Source organism: Telmatherina bonti (assembly GCF_933228915.1).
Source record: "Telmatherina bonti genome assembly, chromosome: 11".
In the NCBI taxonomy this organism is placed as follows: Eukaryota; Metazoa; Chordata; class Actinopteri; order Atheriniformes; family Telmatherinidae; genus Telmatherina; species Telmatherina bonti.
The window spans coordinates 3,938,483-3,959,812 of NC_136629.1; the positions used below are offsets into that span (position 1 = coordinate 3,938,483).

General features: G+C 46.0%; 1 protein-coding gene across 1 annotated transcript in view; it reads right to left on the reverse strand.

Moving 5' to 3' along the window:
• The window catches only part of LOC306762789 (uncharacterized protein), a gene marked incomplete at both ends in the record, with an annotated part of 69,104 nt that extends 50,775 nt beyond the window's left edge, over positions 1-18,329 (reverse strand). Inside the window, 5 exons of the mRNA XM_079249400.1 lie at positions 3,263-3,345; positions 6,573-6,686; positions 6,765-6,899; positions 6,977-7,069; positions 18,174-18,329. Coding sequence (XP_079105526.1) covers positions 3,263-3,345; positions 6,573-6,686; positions 6,765-6,899; positions 6,977-7,069; positions 18,174-18,329 — 581 coding nt within the window. The remainder of the gene's footprint in view (positions 1-3,262; positions 3,346-6,572; positions 6,687-6,764; positions 6,900-6,976; positions 7,070-18,173) is intronic.
• Between the last annotated feature and the right edge of the window lie 3,001 nt (positions 18,330-21,330).

The window sequence follows — 21,330 nt, forward strand, 5'->3', positions numbered from 1 at the left end:
AGAGGAGCAGGAGGAGGAGGAGGAGCAGGAGGAGGAGGAGGAGGAGGAGATCGATGTGAGTGACAATTTCAGAAATGAACACAACATCAGATGGAGTCTCATCAGTGTTTTGTTTCAGATGTTTCCACAGATTTAAATAAAAACTATTTCTGCATTAAAAAGAAAAGCTGTCTTTCTGAATCGTGTTCATGGGAAACAGTCTGGTTCATTCATCATGCTGGAGGTCTAGTTCTTGACAAACATCTAGTTTCTTATAACAACCAGCTTCCACACATCTCTTCATTGAGCTTCACTAAGACCTTCTATTTTATTCCAACCCAGTAAATATGAAAGATTCATGTTCAGGAAAGTTTGTTTCGTGTTTTCATCAAGGTTTCTTATCTTTAAAGTGGAACTATTCTGTGCATTTCAGTCTAATTTATTTTTATTTCTGAGCCCAGAAGGGCTGGGATTGATGGAGTTATTGTCACAAATGGCTTTATTTACTTCAGACCGACCCTCTCCGTAGGCTGTCAGATCAGCCTGCCGGCAAAACGAGTGGATTGAGACTCTTCCGCATTAAGCCCCGCCTCCCGCCACTGCACTACATCGGGAGCGCGCACCGCACCTGCTTTCACCGTCATTGTAACGTCTCATAAACAGAAGGATTAGGCTCATATGAACTCAATAAAAAAAACAAACTACAATGTCAACACATAGCATCCAGCCCTACATGTTGGAACCTGAATCAGAGCCTGAAAACGAAGTGGAAAACAGCAACCCACAGCAACGAATGCAGCAGGATGTCTCTCTTTGGTAAACTCACCAACCATCGTTGGAAATAACTTTATCCCACGTTTTCCACCCGCCTGATGTATTTGTACATGCCCTTGTTAACCAGTAGAAGGTAACCAATCACCCAACCTTATCCCCCGGGACGTCACAAGGATTTCCAAGTAGAAAAAACTCTCTAAAACCACGCGTTTTTCGTTGCCATGGAAACCGAACGGAGAGAGTGCTGGAACTCAAACTCAAACTCAAACATGTGTTTAGGTGATAAAAAACAGTGTCGTTCACATGTCTGATGAGGATTCAACACTGTAACACTGTAGAAAGCTCAGACAACTCCAAATACCACAATAGGAACCCTTTAAGGCTTCTTCTTCCACCTTCCAGTGAAGTTCTAATCTATTCACAAAGGATTTCTGTGCACCTGGATAAAGGAAGTCCTCTTGATCCACATGGAAAATCTCATGACACACATGTAATCCAAGGGTTGCAGCCATTTACAAACTTGCAACACACGGAACTTTGAACAAATATTAATTAACAGCTCCTCTCCCAGTCTGTGGCCTCATGGCCCAGTAAAATTTGTCCAAAAGTGTTCCTCAGGATCGCTTCATTTATTCACATGATCTTAGCTTGGTCGTTCATGTGAAGGCCATCAAACTAAAGCTCGACCTTCTGTGCACAGATTTTCAGCTGATAGTCACCAAAGGGGACTGAAAGGTTCCATTTGAACTCGCTCCCCAATCTAACACTGAAACCCTGAGTCGAAACTGGTAGGACTTCACTTAGAGCCAAGTTCAGCGTCACATTCAGGGACAGACTGGCTTATTCCTGTCCAGGGCTCAAACTGCATCATGGCTTCCCTTAAAAGCTTCCCCTAAAGGCTTCCCTTAAAGGTTTCCCTTAAAGGCTTGCCCTAAAGGCTTCCCCTAAAGGCTTCCCTTAAAAGCTTCCCATAAAGGCTTCCCTTAAAGGTTTCCCTTAAAGGCTTCCCCTAAATGCTTCCCCTAAAGGCATCCCCTAAATGCTTCCCCTAAAGGCTTCCCTTAAAAGCTTCCCCTAAAGGCTTCCCTTAAAGGTTTCCCTTAAAGGTTCTCCCCTAAAGGCTTGCCCTAAAGGCTTGCCCTAAAGGCTTCCCCTAAAGGCTTCCCTTAAAGGCTTCCCTTAAAGGCTTGCCCTAAAGGCTTCCCTTAAAGGCTTGCCCTAAAGGCTTCCCCTAAAGGCTTCCCTTAAAAGCTTCCCTTAAAGGCTTGCCCTAAAGGCTTCCCCTAAAGGCTTCCCTTAAAAGCTTCCCTTAAAGGCTTGCCCTAAAGGCTTCCCTTAAAGGCTTGCCCTAAAGGATTCCCCTAAAGGCTTCCCTTAAAGGCTTGCCCTAAAGGCTTCCCCTAAAGGCTTCCCTTAAAGGCTCCCCTTAAAGGTTTCCCTTAAAGGCTTGCCCTAAAGGCTTCCCCTAAAGGCTTCCCTTAAAGGCTTGCCCTAAAGGCTTCCCCTAAAGGCTTCCCTTAAAGGCTTCCCCTAAAGGCTTGCCCTAAAGGCTTCCCTTAAAGGCTTGCCCTAAAGGCTTCCCTTAAAGGTTTCCCTTAAAGGCTTCCCTTAAAGGCTTGCCCTAAAGGCTTCCCCTATTTTTGGTTGATTGGTGAACCCAATCAACCAAAAACCACTTCATCCTCATTTCTGACAGTTTTCCAGCCTTACACACAGAGGATGCTGCAGGCTGATCACATTGGTACTCCATCTCTGCACTGTACTTGTACTCAGTGGGAACAATGTGGTATTGGTACATAACTGTTTTTAGATCTTGGGAACATTGTGGAAAAATGAAAGAATTTTTTTAGAGAATGTTTTTAGGAGGAGAGCTCCTCTGCTTCTCCTATGCCAACCTCCTGTTAGTCTGTCCCATTAAAACCTTGGCAAGTCTGAATCATATCATCCAGCAACTGGTGAAAAAGTAGGCCGTTTGTAAAGCTTCATGAATGAACTGTTTGATGGTCATTTTGGTTTGCTTTCTTCCTCAAACACACTGGAACACAGCAAGATGAATCATTCATCACTGTGATCATCTTTATTTATTAACTGATGCCAGTTTTTTTGCCAGTATTAAACATGTCTACTCTCACTGATTCCTGCTATCTTGCTGGATGGATGGAGGGGTTTGATGCGCTATGGCTGATGTTCAAACACGGAGGTGTGTGATACTATGTTGTGGACTGGTCTGGGTCAAACTACCAGTGCTGATTTTGAGTACCAGTCCATTCTGGTCACATCTGCTGGTCCTGATTTTAGTGACTGCAGCGACATTTATGTCATTTAACCTGAAACAGCCTCTGTAAGCTGCTGAAACACCCCAGGAGCCCAGAGCGAGGACGATGGCTGCCTAGGTGACTCGTGCCTAGAGACATTAATGGGAGGGGGCGTGGCCTCAACTTTTTCTGTCTGAGATGGTAACTAAAGATAGAACACACACACACACACACACACACAAAGACAGACTTACCAGAGGGAGGTGGTGGAGATGTAGTGCACCATCTGAATGAAGGGCAGAGGGTCTGAAGATGCTCCACAACTGCTGCATACACACTGACATAGAAACAACATCAACAACACACCCATCAGTTTCCGGGCTGAGACTGAAGCAACTCTGAGTTGAAGTTGGCAGGTCCCTCAGACAGTGGACATGAAGACAACCAGGCTCCTGCAGGGTTCTGTACACAGTGATCTGCAGGAATCCAGAAGATTCCTGACAGCCAATCAGAGGCAGGAACTGACAAACAGAACCAAAACTGTTTCTGCTCCTGGGAGACTCCAAGAGATCCTCACCACCATAGATACAGATCTTTTTCAAAACTTTTACTTTATATTTACACTCATAATCACCTTTTTCAGCTCCACTTGTTTAATGGCAAACATCCAACCAGCCAATCACCTGCCATGTAGACATGAAGACGACTTGCTGAAATTCAAACTAAGTATGATGATGAGGAAGAAAGGGGATTTCAGTGGCATGTTTTTGGTATGAACTGGGATATCCACACAAAATCATCTTGAGTGTTTACGGAGAAGGTTTGAAGAAGAGAAAATATCTAGCTGTTGATGCCAGTGGTGAGGGGAGAATGGACAGACTGGTTGGAGGTGATAGAAAGACAACAGGAAGTCCAGTAAGCACTGGTTCCAACCAACATACATAGAACATCATCTCTAAACACACAACATGTCCAGCCTCGCAGCAGATGGTCTCCAGCAGCAGAAGACCACACCAGGTGCCACTCCTGTCAGCTAAGAGCGGGAAACTGAGGCTACAATCCACACAGAATCTCCAGAATTCAACAATGGAAGATGGAGAAACATTGCTGGTCTGATGAGTTTCCATTTCAGCTCCACATTCACATGGTAGGATCAGAATCTGCTGGAAACATCATGACAACATGGATCCATCCTGCCGTCATGATCAACGCTTCACAAGGCTGACAATGATGAGTTCATTGTCCTCCAACGGCCTCCACAGTCACCAGATCAACATCTAACAGAGCAGCTTTGGGATGAGGTGGAACGGGAGATTCTCATGGTGATGAGGTGGAACAGGAGATTCTCATAGTGATGAGGTGGAACGGGAGATTCTCATGGTGATGAGGTGGAACGGGAGATTCTCATCATGATGAGGTGGAACAGGAGATTCTCATAGTGATGAGGTGGAACGGGAGATTCTCATGGTGATGAGGTGGAACGGGAGATTCTCATGGTGATGTGGTGGAACGGGAGATTCTCATGGTGATGAGGTGGAACGGGAGATTCTCATGGTGATGAGGTGGAACGGGAGATTCTCATCATGATGAGGTGGAACGGGAGATTCTCATCATGATGAGGTGGAACGGGAGATTCTCATCATGATGAGGTGGAACGGGAGATTCTCATGGTGATGAGGTGGAACGGGAGATTCTCATGGTGATGAGGTGGAACGGGAGATTCTCATGGTGATGAGGTGGAACGGGAGATTCTCATCATGATGAGGTGGAACAGGAGATTCTCATAGTGATGAGGTGGAACGGGAGATTCTCATGGTGATGAGGTGGAACGGGAGATTCTCATGGTGATGTGGTGGAACGGGAGATTCTCATGGTGATGAGGTGGAACGGGAGATTCTCATGGTGATGAGGTGGAACGGGAGATTCTCATCATGATGAGGTGGAACGGGAGATTCTCATCATGATGAGGTGGAACGGGAGATTCTCATCATGATGAGGTGGAACGGGAGATTCTCATCATGATGAGGTGGAACAGGAGATTCTCATAGTGATGAGGTGGAACGGGAGATTCTCATGGTGATGAGGTGGAACGGGAGATTCTCATGGTGATGAGGTGGAACGGGAGATTCTCATCATGATGAGGTGGAACGGGAGATTCTCATGGTGATGAGGTGGAACGGGAGATTCTCATCATGATGTGGTGGAACGGGAGATTCTCATGGTGATGAGGTAGAACGGGAGATTCTCATGGTGATGAGGTGGAACGGGAGATTCTCATGGTGATGAGGTGGAACGGGAGATTCTCATGGTGATGAGGTGGAACAGGAGATTCTCATGGTGATGAGGTGGAACAGGAGATTCTCATGATGATGAGGTGGAACGGGAGATTCTCATGGTGATGAGGTGGAACGGGAGATTCTCATCATGATGAGGTGGAACGGGAGATTCTCATGGTGATGAGGTAGAACGGGAGATTCTCATGGTGATGAGGTGGAACGGGAGATTCTCATGGTGATGAGGTGGAACGGGAGATTCTCATGGTGATGAGGTGGAACAGGAGATTCTCATGGTGATGAGGTGGAACAGGAGATTCTCATGATGATGAGGTGGAACGGGAGATTCTCATGGTGATGAGGTGGAACGGGAGATTCTCATGGTGATGAGGTGGAACAGGAGATTCTCATGGTGATGAGGTGGAACAGGAGATTCTCATGGTGATGAGGTGGAACGGGAGATTCTCATGGTGATGAGGTGGAACGGGAGATTCTCATGGTGATGAGGTGGAACGGGAGATTCTCATGATGATGAGGTGGAACGGGAGATTCTCATGGTGATGAGGTGGATCGTGAGATTCTCATCATGATGAGGTTGAACGGGAGATTCTCATGGTGATGAGGTGGATCGTGAGATTCTCATCATGATGAGGTTGAACGGGAGATTCTCATGGTGATGAGGTGGAACAGGAGATTCTCATGGTGATGAGGTGGAACAGGAGATTCTCATGGTGATGAGGTGGAACGGGAGATTCTCATGGTGATGAGGTGGAACGGGAGATTCTCATGGTGTGCAGCACATTTTTGATGCTTCATATCAACAAAGAGCAAAATCTCTGAGGAATGATTCCACCTTGTTGGATCGATCACACAAGGAATGAGAGGAATTCTGGAGGATAAAGGGGTCTGACCCAGTACTGGACATGAAGATGATAAGTATCTCCATTTTACCATATTTTTCAAATTTATTTAATTTTCTGTCCTCCAAATGAACATAAACATATTTTTATTTAATATAATGGGAATGTTTTTAACAGTTTGACAGCTGATTAAATCGCTAGCAGCTTCTTGGATTCTTGAAAAACTGGTTGTTATACAGATGCTGCCTCCTGGCCACCCATACTTGCAGCTGCTTGTCAAGCCAACAGATGGTAAAGCTTGTTCTACACTCCATGAGAAGAGAGAAGTTTGTTCTTATTTTTAAGGCACACAAGTTTTCACTTCTTGTGGAGGATTTCAAAAGCTCCTCCTTACTGGTCATGAGACCCAATGAGACCCAAACCCATCTCACCTGTTCGAACAGCGTCATGGCGAACTTCTGGTGGGGGATGCAGTGTCTGGCCGTGCAGATGTCTTCTTTGGTCTCATCTGCGATGTGGAAGTGGATCCTCATCAGGATGTTTTCCTGCAGAAACACAGAACCAGATGAGGCCCTGACAGGGTGTTGCCATGACAACGCTCTCTCAAGCGTGTGCGGTCTTACAAAGCACTCCGCGGCGTCATCCATGATGCCGAGCTGGAACCTCTGCTCATCCTGGAAGGTTTTGGCGAGCGCGGTGCGCAGGGCGTCCGACGGCAGCACCTTCTCACTGCTGTACTGAAACTGAGCGAAGATGCTCTGAAGATGGAAACACAGAGAGGTGAGAAATGAGATTCTGGTCTGGAGTCAGCCACAGATTCCAGACCGGTTCTCACCTTCAGGGCGCAGAAGATGCAGGAGTCCTCCATGCATTTATGAGAGGTGAGCTGACGGAAGCTGCGGCGGAAGATGTCAAGATGCCACAGAACCTGAGGAAACGGTGACAACATGGTCAAAACGCTGAAGACACCAGACAATAAACCACAAATGAACCTGAGTTGGTTTTTTTTAGAGACTTCGGATCAGAACCATGCAGAACCTCCTCCGCTGATCTGATGGGACATCAGGATGGATGCTGGATTTTAGTCCATGTTTCCACATACAGTTGCTCTATTTTTTCCAAAACCTTCCATTTAGTTCATACAGTAAAATGTTTTAACACTGTGGTTGAAATTTTAGGTTTTTAATTATGTAAAATATAAATAATTATATAAAACTAAAACCAAGAAAAACTTTTCTCCCCATCTTTAGATGCCATATGCATCATATCTCATACAATTTCTGAGACCCATTGCATCACTTTATGGTCTAAGCCATGTAGAACATGGTCCGACACGGTCTCGGACTTGTTGATGACACGGCGACATCTATCATGTGCATTTCTACGGCTGCTCCCCAGCAGGACCCCGAGGCTGAGAAACCGCATGATACAACTTTTATCTGGGGGATGCAACGTGACGATTTGCTTCATGTTATAATAAGGAAGTGGAAACAGAAGAAGAATAAGAGAGACAGAGACAGAACAAGAGTCATGGTAAGATGGTCTTCTGCTGGCTGGAGAGAGCTGACAGGTCAGGTAGGATGCAGGATGGAGGCTGGGTTAGCCGTCGATAAGGGGTGCGTGACGGGAAAATGGTCAAAGTTCTGTGGTGCGTCTCTAACAACTAATAAATCTGTTAGAGGAGAAAATAAAAAAATAATCACGTAAAATGGGCTGGTTGCGTAAGTATAGGCACCCTAAATCTGATGTTGAATCTCATGCAGCCCATTCGTAAAATGGACTGAATGAATCTTTTGACAAAATTCTCCCAGACTGGAAAAGTTTGTTTGAAATTTTTTCAAATTTAAAAATGTAAAACAATCTGAAATATTCACAGCCATTGTTACGTGGTGAGATTAGGTGGAGACAGTAGTTCCTTTTTCTGCTGTTCTGAGTTTGTGCCCAGATTTGACCTACCTTGTTGTATTGATTCCAATAGAAATATTAAAATCAGCTGATGATCAGCAGATCATGTCTCAGAGGTCTACACGGCTCAGATTTGCTCTTTAGTAAAAAGGTGTGGCAGGAAGGTCTTTGTCTTTTGAAATGATCTGCAGCCACTGAATTGACCACCCGTATGATCAAGCTGTAGAAACATCTCACCAACAATCGATGGAAACTGGATGAACCGTCTATTGGATTAATGCAAATATTTTAAAGAAAATTTTTACTTTTACGAAGAAAAAAAAAAAAAGATAAATATCATTAAAAAGACCAAATGTAAGTTTTCATGCGGTGTGAGCAGCTTCCAGGCTGCATCGTCGATACAGAATGAAGAAATATTCCCTGCAGTCTTCACCTGGAACGTCTTCGCTCCAGAAACCAAAGCCATTTAGCAGCTCTGAATTCAGTCCAGATGTTTTCGATCCTCACAAAGTCCAAATGAACGTCCAGCTCCGTTCTGCTCCTCAGACTCCACCATGGCTCGATGTGTTAGCCAATCAGCTGTCAGCAGACACACGGCTGACCAGAGATATGATCTGAAGATGTGGTGTGTTTGTTCAGAAACATTTGGATGCTTTGTGACTTTGTCCGCTGATGTGAGCGATGAAGGGAGATGGAGTGTGAGTGCCTGGAGGAGGAGGAGGAGGAGGAGGAGGAAGAGGAGGGGGAGCATCGGTCATGTTTGTGTGAAAGAGCGTGGCAGACGACAAGACGTCGACATGTCATCGTGCAAAAATGATGTTCCACATGTCAGAACAGATGTTTCTGATGAGTTTCTGACTTTTTGCTGAAACAACATGAAGAATTTGATTTGAGTTTCAGTGATGAAACAAACTTAACCTGACAGGTGTCCAGATGGCAAGTCAGTCGCCAACTTCATGTTTTAGTTGCAGAAAATATGGAAAATATTCCCTAAATCCAATAAAACCTCAAAAAGAATCCACAAAGGCCAAAATCACCTTTTAATGTGTCTTATGCAAGTATCCTGCAGAAATCCACTGCAACAATGGACGCAGTATGAACACCAGACGAGGCAGAGGACCCTAACGCCATCGCTATGGATTTACCCACAATGCAACGCTACGCCACATGCAGGAAGGGACTTGGTTTGTGGTCCGCTTCAAGCGGACCAAGACCTGTGTTTGTAGGCGGACTGAATCTGCTTCTTTGGTCTGAATCAGAATTCCTTTGGTACGTTCACATTTCCCCAAAGGAAGCGACTTTCCGAGCAGTCGGACTCGGATTCGGACCGACGTGTCCGAAGAGTCTGGAAACATCTAAACCCAGAAAAATGAAAACATTACAAACCATCAAATTTCTTGGGAAACAAATATTTGTCCTCAGATACACATTTACAAACCATTCGTGTCCTGCTTTGAAATGAATGAATGGAGATTAAATGTTTGGGTTCAGACTGGACCTTCTGGCGGGCCGATTTGGCCCCCAGCCTGTTTGTTGTTTATTCTTTTCTCTATACAGGCAACCAGAAGTTTAACAGCAGTTAAAACAACTTCCAACTACAGGCGAAAAGAAAACATTGTGTCAGATTTGTGTCCGAGTGGGACCTCCCTGTACAGGAAGATCCTCTGAATCTTTATCCTCTCCCGCTGAGCGGCAAGAATCCAGACAGGGAGGAATTTTCTCATCTCTTCATTTATAATGACAGTTCTAAAAATGAGCAGCAGCGGTCTGGAGGTTGGACAAGTATGGATCGCTGCAGGGAGGAGGAATTTCTGTGGATTCTAGCTCCGACCATGACGCCAAAAATCTGCCACAAAGTGATGTAAGGATGATGAAGTGGTTGTGACTGAGGTTAATACAGAGCTTTGCTCCTCTTCATCAACAGGAAAAACGTGCTGTAGACCGAGTCCATCAGCAGAGACGATTCAGGCTCATTCTGGTTTCTGGACTCTCAATCTACATTTCTGTGATTTTATCCACAGTCCAGCCAAGAATCCACAAAAGTCACTTTATTCACAGTAAACTGATTTTATGATCTGAGTTTAATGCGACACAAAAACCCCAAAATGTTCAGCACTGTGTGAATATTGTGACATATGACGGAAACGCAGGAGGACTGTTAGCGTGAGGCGTGAACAAAGAGCAGCGTCAGCTCTTCAGCCGTGTTCTCCTTCCTGCCGCCCACCCCCCACCAGCTCCAATATGTTGCTGCAGGACGAGGCTGCAGTGTTAAGGTACAAACCGTCTGCACCGAAGTCCTCCTTCAGCTGCAGGAAGTAGCTAAAAACATTTACAGCAGCAACTTCACCTTGTCTGTCTGGATTTAGAAATCTCCCTTTGAAACGGAGAGTCAACAACATGTTGTAAAACTCCAGTCTGAAAACCCGTCTGCCAACCCAAAGACTACAAACCATAAAAGTTAAGTTTTTATTTTAAAAAGATATTTAAAAAATATGCAACTGCTTAAAGTTATAGATTCCAGAACAGACAGAGAATGTCCTGAACAATAACAGCACCTGACGTCAGGTCAAACACACCTGGTAGGAGGTCAAACACACCTGGTAGGAGGACAAACACACCTGGTAGGAGGACAAACACACCTGGCATGAGGACAAACACACCTGGTAGGAGGACAAACACACCTGGTAGGAGGACAAACACACCTGGTAGGAGGTCAAACACACCTGGTAGGAGGTCAAACACACCTGGTAGGAGGTCAAACACACCTGGTAGGAGGACAAACACACCTGGTAGGAGGACAAACACACCTGGTAGGAGGACAAACACACCTGGTAGGAGGACAAACACACCTGGCAGGAGGTCAAACACACCTGGCATGAGGTCAAACACACCTGGTAGGAGGACAAACACACCTGGTAGGAGGACAAACACATCTGGTAGGGGGTCAAACACACCTGGTAGGAGGTCAAACACACCTGGTAGGAGGTCAAACACACCTGGTAGGAGGTCAAACACACCTGGTAGGAGGTCAAACACACCTGGTAGGAGGTCAAACACACCTGGTAGGGGGTCAAACACACCTGGTAGGAGGTCAAACACACCTGGTAGGGGGTCAAACACACCTGGTAGGAGGTCAAACACACCTGGTAGGAGGTCAAACACACCTGGTAGGAGGACAAACACACCTGGTAGGAGGTCAAACACACCTGGTAGGAGGACAAACACACCTGGTAGGAGGTCAAACACACCTGGTAGGAGGTCAAACACACCTGGTAGGAGGACAAACACACCTGGTAGGAGGTCAAACACACCTGGTAGGAGGACAAACACACATTTTGGTCAAACACACCTGGCAGGAGGACAAACACACATTTTGGTCAAACACACCTGGCAGGAGGACAAACACACCTGGCAGGAGGACAAACACACCTGGCAGGAGGACAAACACACCTGGCAGGAGGACAAACACACCTGGCAGGAGGAAAAACACACCTGGTAGGAGGACAAACACACCTGGTAGGAGGACAAACACCTGGTAGGAGGTGTGATGTTCATGTTTCTGGAAAACTGAGTCTAGATATGGATTTGAAAATGTCCTGGTACAATAATTAAAAAAAGATAACTATAAAATCACGTGTGTTTCTGATTGGCGCGTCAGGTTCCAGCGTGTCGGACATTTTGGTGTAAAATAGTTGTAAAATTAGCTGTTGGTTTTGTCCAAACAGCAGGGAATTAGGATGATGAGGAGGCCTCAGCTGCTTGTTACTGTGATGTTTTTCCTCTCTACTCTGTCTCTATATTGTCCGAGTCCCCTGGCGGCTTCGGTCCGCCGCATCCGTTCAACTCAGCGGGCCGTTTGACCCCATTGGTTTGATCCCATTGGTTTGATCCTGGGTAACAGTGACGTCTGGACAGACTGATGGGGTAGCTGGAAGGGAAGTTTCCTAGTGGACTGGGACAGTTGGGGCGGGAAGAAGAATGTGTTGACGGTTTGACAGTTCTTTCTCAAGCAGGTTTTCCTCCAACACTGAAGCAGGAAGAGCTCAAACATTTTATTTAAAAGGCGAAGAAGAGAACACCTGAGAACCTGAAAGTTTTGTATGAATCTTTGGTTTAAATACAGAAGTGCAGAAATGAGACTTGATATGATAAAACAGTTTTTATTCATGTCAAATCATATTTCTGACAACAGGATGTCAAATCGCTTGGAGTCACAATTACATAAGATCAACAACCTCAAATATGTTGTTCAATTAATATCATTTGTGGTTTTCTGCTCTAGAATGACAAACCTAAATTAATTTATTATTTCTATGTAATACTGAACTTTGTATAAACCATCTGGTATTAAAATAAAGCTAAAAGTAGTTGGATTTGCTTGGAGGTGGAAACATTGCAACAGAAGTGTTAAAGCCAGAGTATGTAAGATTTCAAGGCAATTCTTTCCAACACCAGTTAGTGAGCAAAACCGCTACCTCCACAAACCACCACATGGTGGCAGTAATGAGCAACCCCCCCCCCAAAAAAAACATATGGGAACCACTTTCATCATCACCGTTCAAGACTCAAACTTTAATGACATCCAGTATTTCAACTCAACATGAACCGCCGAGTAGCGGTTCTTCCTCACGCTGAAATCATCATCATTTACAATGCTGTTTTGTAAAAATTACAATATAGCATATGGAATAAACGGTGCTAGCAAGAAGAGGTCAAGCTACATGATATAGTGCCTAGGTTATTTATAACATTATATATTTGTGGGCTGCACAATGGCATGGTGGTTAGCACTGTGGCCTCATAGCAAGAAGGTTGCTGGTTCAATCCTCGGCTGGGGTGAAGTTTGGACAGTGGCCTTTCTGTAATCTCCCACTGTCATGTGGCTTCTGCTATAATGTAGGGTCTCCATGGACTCCGTGTTGGTTGTCATTGTAGGTCTGACATCATCCTGATGAAGAGGGAGGAATTCTGCACCTGACAAAGGAAACAGCGTAAAGTAAATCAGTTTATTAGACACAACGTGACTTGCATAGTACATCGGAGTACATCTAGTTCCTAAAAGTCAACTCATCATTTTGTACAAATGTCATTGGTTACGATTAAGACATTGACGACATGATGACATGTGATAGCTGCTCTGTGAGTTCCACCCTGATGCCACACATGACATGTGCGTGCACACACAGGTGATCATACTTCCCTCACGGACAGCGAGCGGACGTCAGAAAACATGCCAACAAGCTGAAAATCAGACAAAATTTGGTTTAAAAAAAAAAAACTCCCTAAGAGCTGAATATGGACACATTCGCAGTCCTGCAGTGGAGTATGTCACCTGTGTGAAGAATAAAACTTTATTAACATAGTTTTAACTGTTTGCTCTGCCTGAACAACTAACTTTGTAGTCAAGAGAACAACTAACACAGCGGCTTCTCATCATATCGCCATTTATCTACAAGTTGAATGTCAAAAAAAACATTTCTACTCACAGAACAGGGTAACAGCTAACAGCTAATAGGTAACAGCTAACAAGTAATAGCTGACAGCTATTGGCTAACAGCTATTAGCTAACAGCTAACAGCTAATAGCTAACTATATGTAAATTCCTATGGTAAATTCCAACTTACCTGTCGAGGAACAGCGTCGCTAACCCTGCTTCAGACTTCCGTCCTTGTTGCCACGAACTTGTCTCCAGCGTGTGAAGGCGACACCAAAATCAATTCTAGTTTTGACAAACGTCATCATATTCTGTGACTTTTTTTTTTTTTTTTTTTTTTTACCAGAAGCGGCTTCATTCCTGCTTTCTATCAAAGAAACTAGCAAAGGTTGATTAGACTTCTCTGAAAGCTCGGCTCTTCCAGTGAAGGCTTCCGCAATTAATCATTTGAAGGCTTTAGTGAAGCGATAGCTCGATGGCTTCAGCAAGGTGCTTGTCTTCTGGTAAGAAGCCTACGATATACAGCTCGTCCCACTGAACCTTAATCCAGGGGTGTCCAAATCCAGTCCTCGAGGGCCACAATCCTGCAGGTTTTCCATGTATCTCTGTATTCAACATGTAGCATTTAGAGACTTGGACAGCGCCACACACACAACCCTGTCCTGCCAGTTGCTCAATTTCATCAGGAATAGGAGCCGAGTCTCTGGGTTCTGGTCCAGGACCAGCCTGGGTAACTGCAGCTGTGACTCCGGGTGTCGGAGGACAAACACACCTGGCAGGGGGACAAACACACCTGGCAGGAGGACAAACACACCTGGCAGGAGGACAAACACACCTGGTAGGAGGACAAACACACCTGGCAGGAGGACAAACACACCTGGCAGGGGGACAAACACACCTGGCAGGAGGACAAACACACCTGGCAGGAGGACAAACACACCTGGCAGGGGGACAAACACACCTGGTAGGAGGTCAAACACACCTGGCAGGGGGACCAACACACCTGGCAGGAGGACAAACACACCTGGTAGGAGGTCAAACACACCTGGTAGGAGGTCAAACACACCTGGCAGGGGGACAAACACACCTGGCAGGAGGACAAACACACCTGGCAGGGGGACAAACACACCTGGTAGGAGGTCAAACACACCTGGCAGGAGGACAAACACACCTGGTAGGAGGTCAAACACACCTGGCAGGGGGACAAACACACCTGGTAGGAGGTCAAACACACGTGGCAGGGGGACAAACACACGTGGCAGGGGGACAAACACACCTGGCAGGAGGACAAACACACCTGGCAGGGGGACAAACACACCTGGTAGGAGGTCAAACACACCTGGCAGGGGGACAAACACACCTGGTAGGAGGTCAAACACACCTGGCAGGGGGACAAACACACCTGGTAGGAGGTCAAACACACCTGGCAGGAGGACAAACACACGTGGCAGGAGGACAAACACACCTGGTAGGGGGACAAACACACCTGGCAGGAGGACAAACACACCTGGTAGGAGGACAAACACACCTGGCAGGGGGACAAACACACCTGGCAGGAGGACAAACACACCTGGTAGGGGGACAAACACACCTGGCAGGAGGACAAACACACCTGGCAGGAGGACAAACACACCTGGCAGGGGGACAAACACACCTGGCAGGAGGACAAACACACCTGGCAGGGGGACAAACACACCTGGTAGGAGGTCAAACACACCTGGCAGGAGGACAAACACACCTGGTAGGGGGTCAAACACACCTGGCAGGGGGACAAACACACCTGGTAGGAGGTCAAACACACCTGGCAGGGGGACAAACACACCTGGCAGGGGGACAAACACACCTGGCAGGAGGACAAACACACCTGGCAGGAGGTCAAACACACCTGGTAGGAGGACAAACACACCTGGCAGGAGGACAAACACACCTGGCAGGGGGACAAACACACCTGGCAGGAGGACAAACACACCTGGCAGGGGGACAAACACACCTGGTAGGAGGTCAAACACACCTGGCAGGAGGACAAACACACCTGGTAGGAGGTCAAACACACCTGGCAGGGGGACAAACACACCTGGTAGGAGGTCAAACACACGTGGCAGGGGGACAAACACACGTGGCAGGGGGACAAACACACCTGGCAGGAGGACAAACACACCTGGCAGGGGGACAAACACACCTGGCAGGAGGTCAAACACACCTGGCAGGGGGACAAACACACCTGGCAGGAGGACAAACACACCTGGCAGGGGGACAAACACACCTGGTAGGGGGACAAACACACCTGGCAGGAGGACAAACACACCTGGCAGGAGGACAAACACACCTGGTAGGGGGACAAACACACCTGGCAGGAGGACAAACACACCTGGCAGGGGGACAAACACACCTGGTAGGGGGACAAACACACCTGGTAGGAGGACAAACACACCTGGCAGGAGGACAAACACACCTGGCAGGGGGACAAACACACCTGGCAGGAGGACAAACACACCTGGTAGGAGGACAAACACACCTGGCAGGGGGACAAACACACCTGGCAGGAGGACAAACACACCTGGCAGGGGGACAAACACACCTGGCAGGGGGACAAACACACCTGGCAGGGGGACAAACACACCTGGCAGGAGGACAAACACACCTGGCAGGGGGACAAACACACCTGGTAGGGGGACAAACACACCTGGCAGGAGGACAAACACACCTGGCAGGAGGACAAACACACCTGGTAGGGGGACAAACACACCTGGCAGGAGGACAAACACACCTGGCAGGGGGACAAACACACCTGGTAGGGGGACAAACACACCTGGTAGGAGGACAAACACACCTGGCAGGAGGACAAACACACCTGGCAGGGGGACAAACACACCTGGCAGGGGGACAAACACACCTGGCAGGAGGACAAACACACCTGGTAGGAGGACAAACACACCTGGCAGGGGGACAAACACACCTGGCAGGAGGACAAACACACCTGGCAGGGGGACAAACACACCTGGCAGGGGGACAAACACACCTGGCAGGAGGACAAACACACCTGGCAGGAGGACAAACACACCTGGCAGGGGGACAAACACACCTGGTAGGGGGACAAACACACCTGGCAGGAGGACAAACACACCTGGCAGGGGGACAAACACACCTGGCAGGGGGACAAACACACCTGGCAGGGGGACAAACACACCTGGTAGGGGGACAAACACACCTGGCAGGAGGACAAACACACCTGGCAGGAGGACAAACACACCTGGCAGGAGGACAAACACACCTGGCAGGGGGACAAACACACCTGGCAGGTGGACAAACACACCTGGCAGGAGGACAAACACACCTGGCAGGGGGACAAACACACCTGGTAGGGGGACAAACACACCTGGCAGGAGGACAAACACACCTGGCAGGAGGACAAACACACCTGGCAGGAGGACAAACACACCTGGCAGGAGGACAAACACACCTGGCAGGGGGACAAACACACCTGGCAGGAGGACAAACACACCTGGCAGGGGGACAAACACACCTGGCAGGAGGACAAACACACCTGGCAGGAGGACAAACACACCTGGTAGGAGGACAAACACACCTGGCAGGAGGACAAACACACCTGGCAGGGGGACAAACACACCTGGCAGGAGGACAAACACCCCCCCCCCTCATCGTGGTGAGTCATCATCCAGTCTGGGAGGCTGGTCTGCACGCGCTCAGTTTGGCCGACTTGTTTACTGGCGACGCTAACGGAGATGCTTATCATCCCAGTTCATCAGGCGGAAATGTGAAAACTTTTTATTAAAATCTCATCGTCAACCAGAGAGAAGCTGAATTTTTCATCAGTTCAAATAAATATTTTATCATCAGAAAAATTTGCAAATGAGATCAGAAGTTTAGCAGGATAATTCTGAACATTAGCATAAAGTTTTAGCCTCTGAATAAACAAAATCAGTTTATCAATCAGTTTTGTTATTTAAAGCAATGACAAACCCACTGATTGAGGATAAATGACTGGAAATACTAATTTTGTCTCTGGAACAAGTTCATTTTATTGGTTTATTAGATTTAAAATCACTGTGTTCTGTTTTTGTTACATTTAATGGAAATAAACCAAAACTTATTAAACTTATATTCTTGTTAAGATTATATCCAGAAGAAGGTGGTTTTCAGAGATCAGACAGAAAATCTGGATTATATTCCTGTTGAACCTTCAGTCTCCTAAACAGCAGGAGGCACCACCACCAACTGATCAACCTTTTCATTACAAACCAAAAAAGCACATGACTTTTTATGATTCTATGGTTTTTGTATTTTTAGGGTCCGAACTATACGAAGTCTAGCCAGAGACTATTGTTGTTGAAATGTTTGTTATTATTCTCTTCTCCTAATAGTTTGTCGTTTGGTCCTTTTCCACGCTGCTGTAGGAGATCCACACATCTCCAGGCAGCGAGACAATGCTGCCAAAATCCCCCGACCGCAACCTCCCAGCGATGTGGACAACACATCTTTACATCAGCGTTTTAATTCAGATTTAATTCCAAATACAATTAAAATCTGCTTTGAAGAGATGAAAAACAACCATCTAAACACCTAATTGTAAATGAAAAGGACCAACTGGCAACGTTAATTCTGAAGTACGTGGCTGGTTTATTCCCAGTTTAACTTCCGACCCCACCGGGACGAGGAAAGATGGCGACATTACCTGCAGGGCGCTGTTCAGGAAGCAGCTGTTCTGACCCGGCTCGTTGCTCAGCCCTTTACTGGGAGCAATGGACGTCATGGTCCGAGGCGCCAGGACGCCCTGCATCCCACCGCCTCCACTGCTGCTAGACGCAAAGTGGTTCCTCTTCCACGACATATCCTGCCTTCTCGTTTCTCTGCAGGGATCAGCTTCCTGTTGTCCGTATCCAAGCAGACAGATCCATTTCCTCCAGCTGAGTGGATGCCAATAAAAAACTAGAATGAAAACTCCAACAGGAGGCACAGTTTGGGGATGAAATCCAACAATAAAAAAAGCCTTTTAAAGCTGTTCCACCGGATTAGTTGGGCATTTTTTATTCTGGAACAGAAGCTCAGAAACGTGGTTTTACAGCTCAGAGTGCGAGGATCCACCAGTTCCACATTGCAGTGAAGAGCCCAGTTCCAGGTCCTGATGCATCCCACACCCTCATCTTCATCGTCATCTTCAGTTCTGATCAGGACAGATCTGCAGAAGAAAAGAGAGAACTTCAGATCTCCTCAGTGCACCTTCACCAAATCCCTCATCTTCACCTCGCACACAGCAGGATAAACAACTGTCGCAGCAGATCGATAAACACGGACAGATTAAATTGGTTTAGCAGCCTGACGAGATAGGACGAGATAATGATCCTGTTCTTGTTTTCCATCATCTGTTTCCCTCCTTTAATAAACAATCTTCCAATAAACAAACAACAAAAGGTCGTTCTGCTTTCAAATATTGCAGTGTTTTTCACTGATGTCGGGTTTTTGAAAGGCCCTGTTTAAAATAATCATCATTGGTCTGAGTTTTGTCGATTAAACACCAAGTTATTCTTTATGTCTCAAAAAACAGTGGAAGCTTTTAAGTGTCAGAGTCACGCGGAGTGACGGAGTTCCATCTGTAAATTTAAGAATGACTTGTCTCGATAAATGATCAGTTTGTACCGTCAAGCAGAGCAAACCTTTGCGGTTATTATACACTATACGTGAGCAAAGACTAGACTCTGTCTGCTAGCAATTAGCTATGCTAACCTAGCCTAGCGTTAGCTGACACTATGCTAACCTAGCTGACACTATGCTAACCTACCCTAGCGTTGCCTAACACTATCCTAACCTAGTCTAGCATTGGCTAACACTATCCTAACCTAGTGTTAGCTGACACTAGGCTAACCTAGCCTGGCGTTAGCTAACACCAGGCTAACCTAGCCTTGCATTAGCTGACACTATGCTAATCTAGCCTAGCGTTAGCTAACACTATGCAAACCTAGCCTAGCCTTAGCTAACACCTTAAAGCCAGTAAGTTACTTCAGAAATAAGTCAAAATATTTGAGAATACAGGAAATGTTCATCAGTCCGTCAGCTGTGTGAAAACAGAGGCGAGGGCTGTTTAGTCGGGGTGGAAGAAGACATCGTTTTTTACATAAAAATCTTTTTTTTTTTTTTTTTTTGTTTGTTTCAAATTTTTTTAATTGATTTTTTCTGGTCAATTTTTTTTTTTTTAAAATGTTGATATGTTTAGTTGGGCTGCAGGGTGGTGTAGTGGTTTGCACTGTGGCCTCACAGCAAGAAGATCACTGGTTCGATCCCTTCTGTTTGGAGTTTGCATGTTCTCCCCGTGTCTGCGTGGGTTCTCTCCGGCTTCTCCGGCTTCCTCCCACCGTCCAAAGACATGATGTCAGGTTAACTGGTTACTCTAAGTTGCCCCTAGGAGTGTGTGTTTGTGTGTCTCTGTGTGTCCCTGCGATGGACTGGCGAGCTGTCCAGGGCGTATTCTGCCTTTCGCCCCAAGACTGCTGGGATAGGCTCCAGCTTCCCCGTGACCCTTCTTTAAGTGGTTTTTTTTTATCAGAAACTGGGACAGAAAGCTGACAAAGTCTCTGCAGAAAGAACTGAAAACTGAACAGAAACAAGCTGATTGGAGACGACACTGGAAACCCGACATGACTCAGAAACCAGTAATAACCCGGTCTCAGGACTTAAATCTCCTCTGAGACTGAAGATGGAGATAATTTCAGGTCTGTGCAGACACTGTAATGAGCAGAGGAAACCACCTCTTCCTCACACACAAACAGAAACTGAACACTCAAAAGCTCCAACTAATCACTGTGGTTTAAAAGAAATAAGAAATAAAAAAAGATTCAAGAACTTTTCTTGCTGCAACATTTCAGACTCAAACACCGAAAACAAAATTAAATCCAAATAATTAACAATAGATTAGATTTTATAGTGACTGCTGGGTCAGTATGCAGCCATCAACAGGAGAGCATCTAAAGAAGTTAATGTGATGTCCGTTCATTTAATGTACACCTAAAACGCCTCCCACAAACTTGCTTATACAGACTATTGGTTGGTTAATGCAGCCATTAGCATTCTACGCTGATGATCACATATAATTCCAACAAATATCCCTAAGAAGCCCTAGTGTTTAAAATATAAACAAGAAGATAATCAGAGGAGACAAATATGTCATAAAAGCCAGTAAATACACATCAATTATAACATACCAAGGCCTTTCCACAGCCGGTCTGAATAAACTACACAAAGCCGTATAATTCAGAGGGGAATCACGGACGTTTACGCCGCTGCACACCACGTGAAAAATTCTGAATAAATTACAGAAATTCTCCAACAAACTGGCAATATGGATCCCACATCAAGACAACAGTGTGCTGTTGACAGAAAGAGGCGCTGCGTTCATGGTGTTCTAGAAAGGAGAGGAGAACTGGGCGAGTTTCATTGCTCAGTCCAGGATCTGATGCTTCAGGACAGACTGTAGGACATCAGCGGGACACTTCAGGATCTGGTTGAGCATCTAGCTGCTTCATTCCAGAAGCAGAGCAGGAATTATAAAGACGCTCTGTGAGAAGTGTTGACAAACAACAATTACAATTTCCAGGCGTTTCAATGTTCAGAACATAAACCTCAGTTCTCGTAAAATCTCAAGAAGAACCAACGGCTACGTGGAACCTGCATGCACTCCATTTGGTCATACATGAACTGGCCTACGTTCTCCTGATTCTGATGAATTATGTGAGTTGTGTGTGTGTGTGTGTGTATATACATATACATACATATATATACATATATACATATACATACATATATATAGATATATACATATATATACATATATATATATA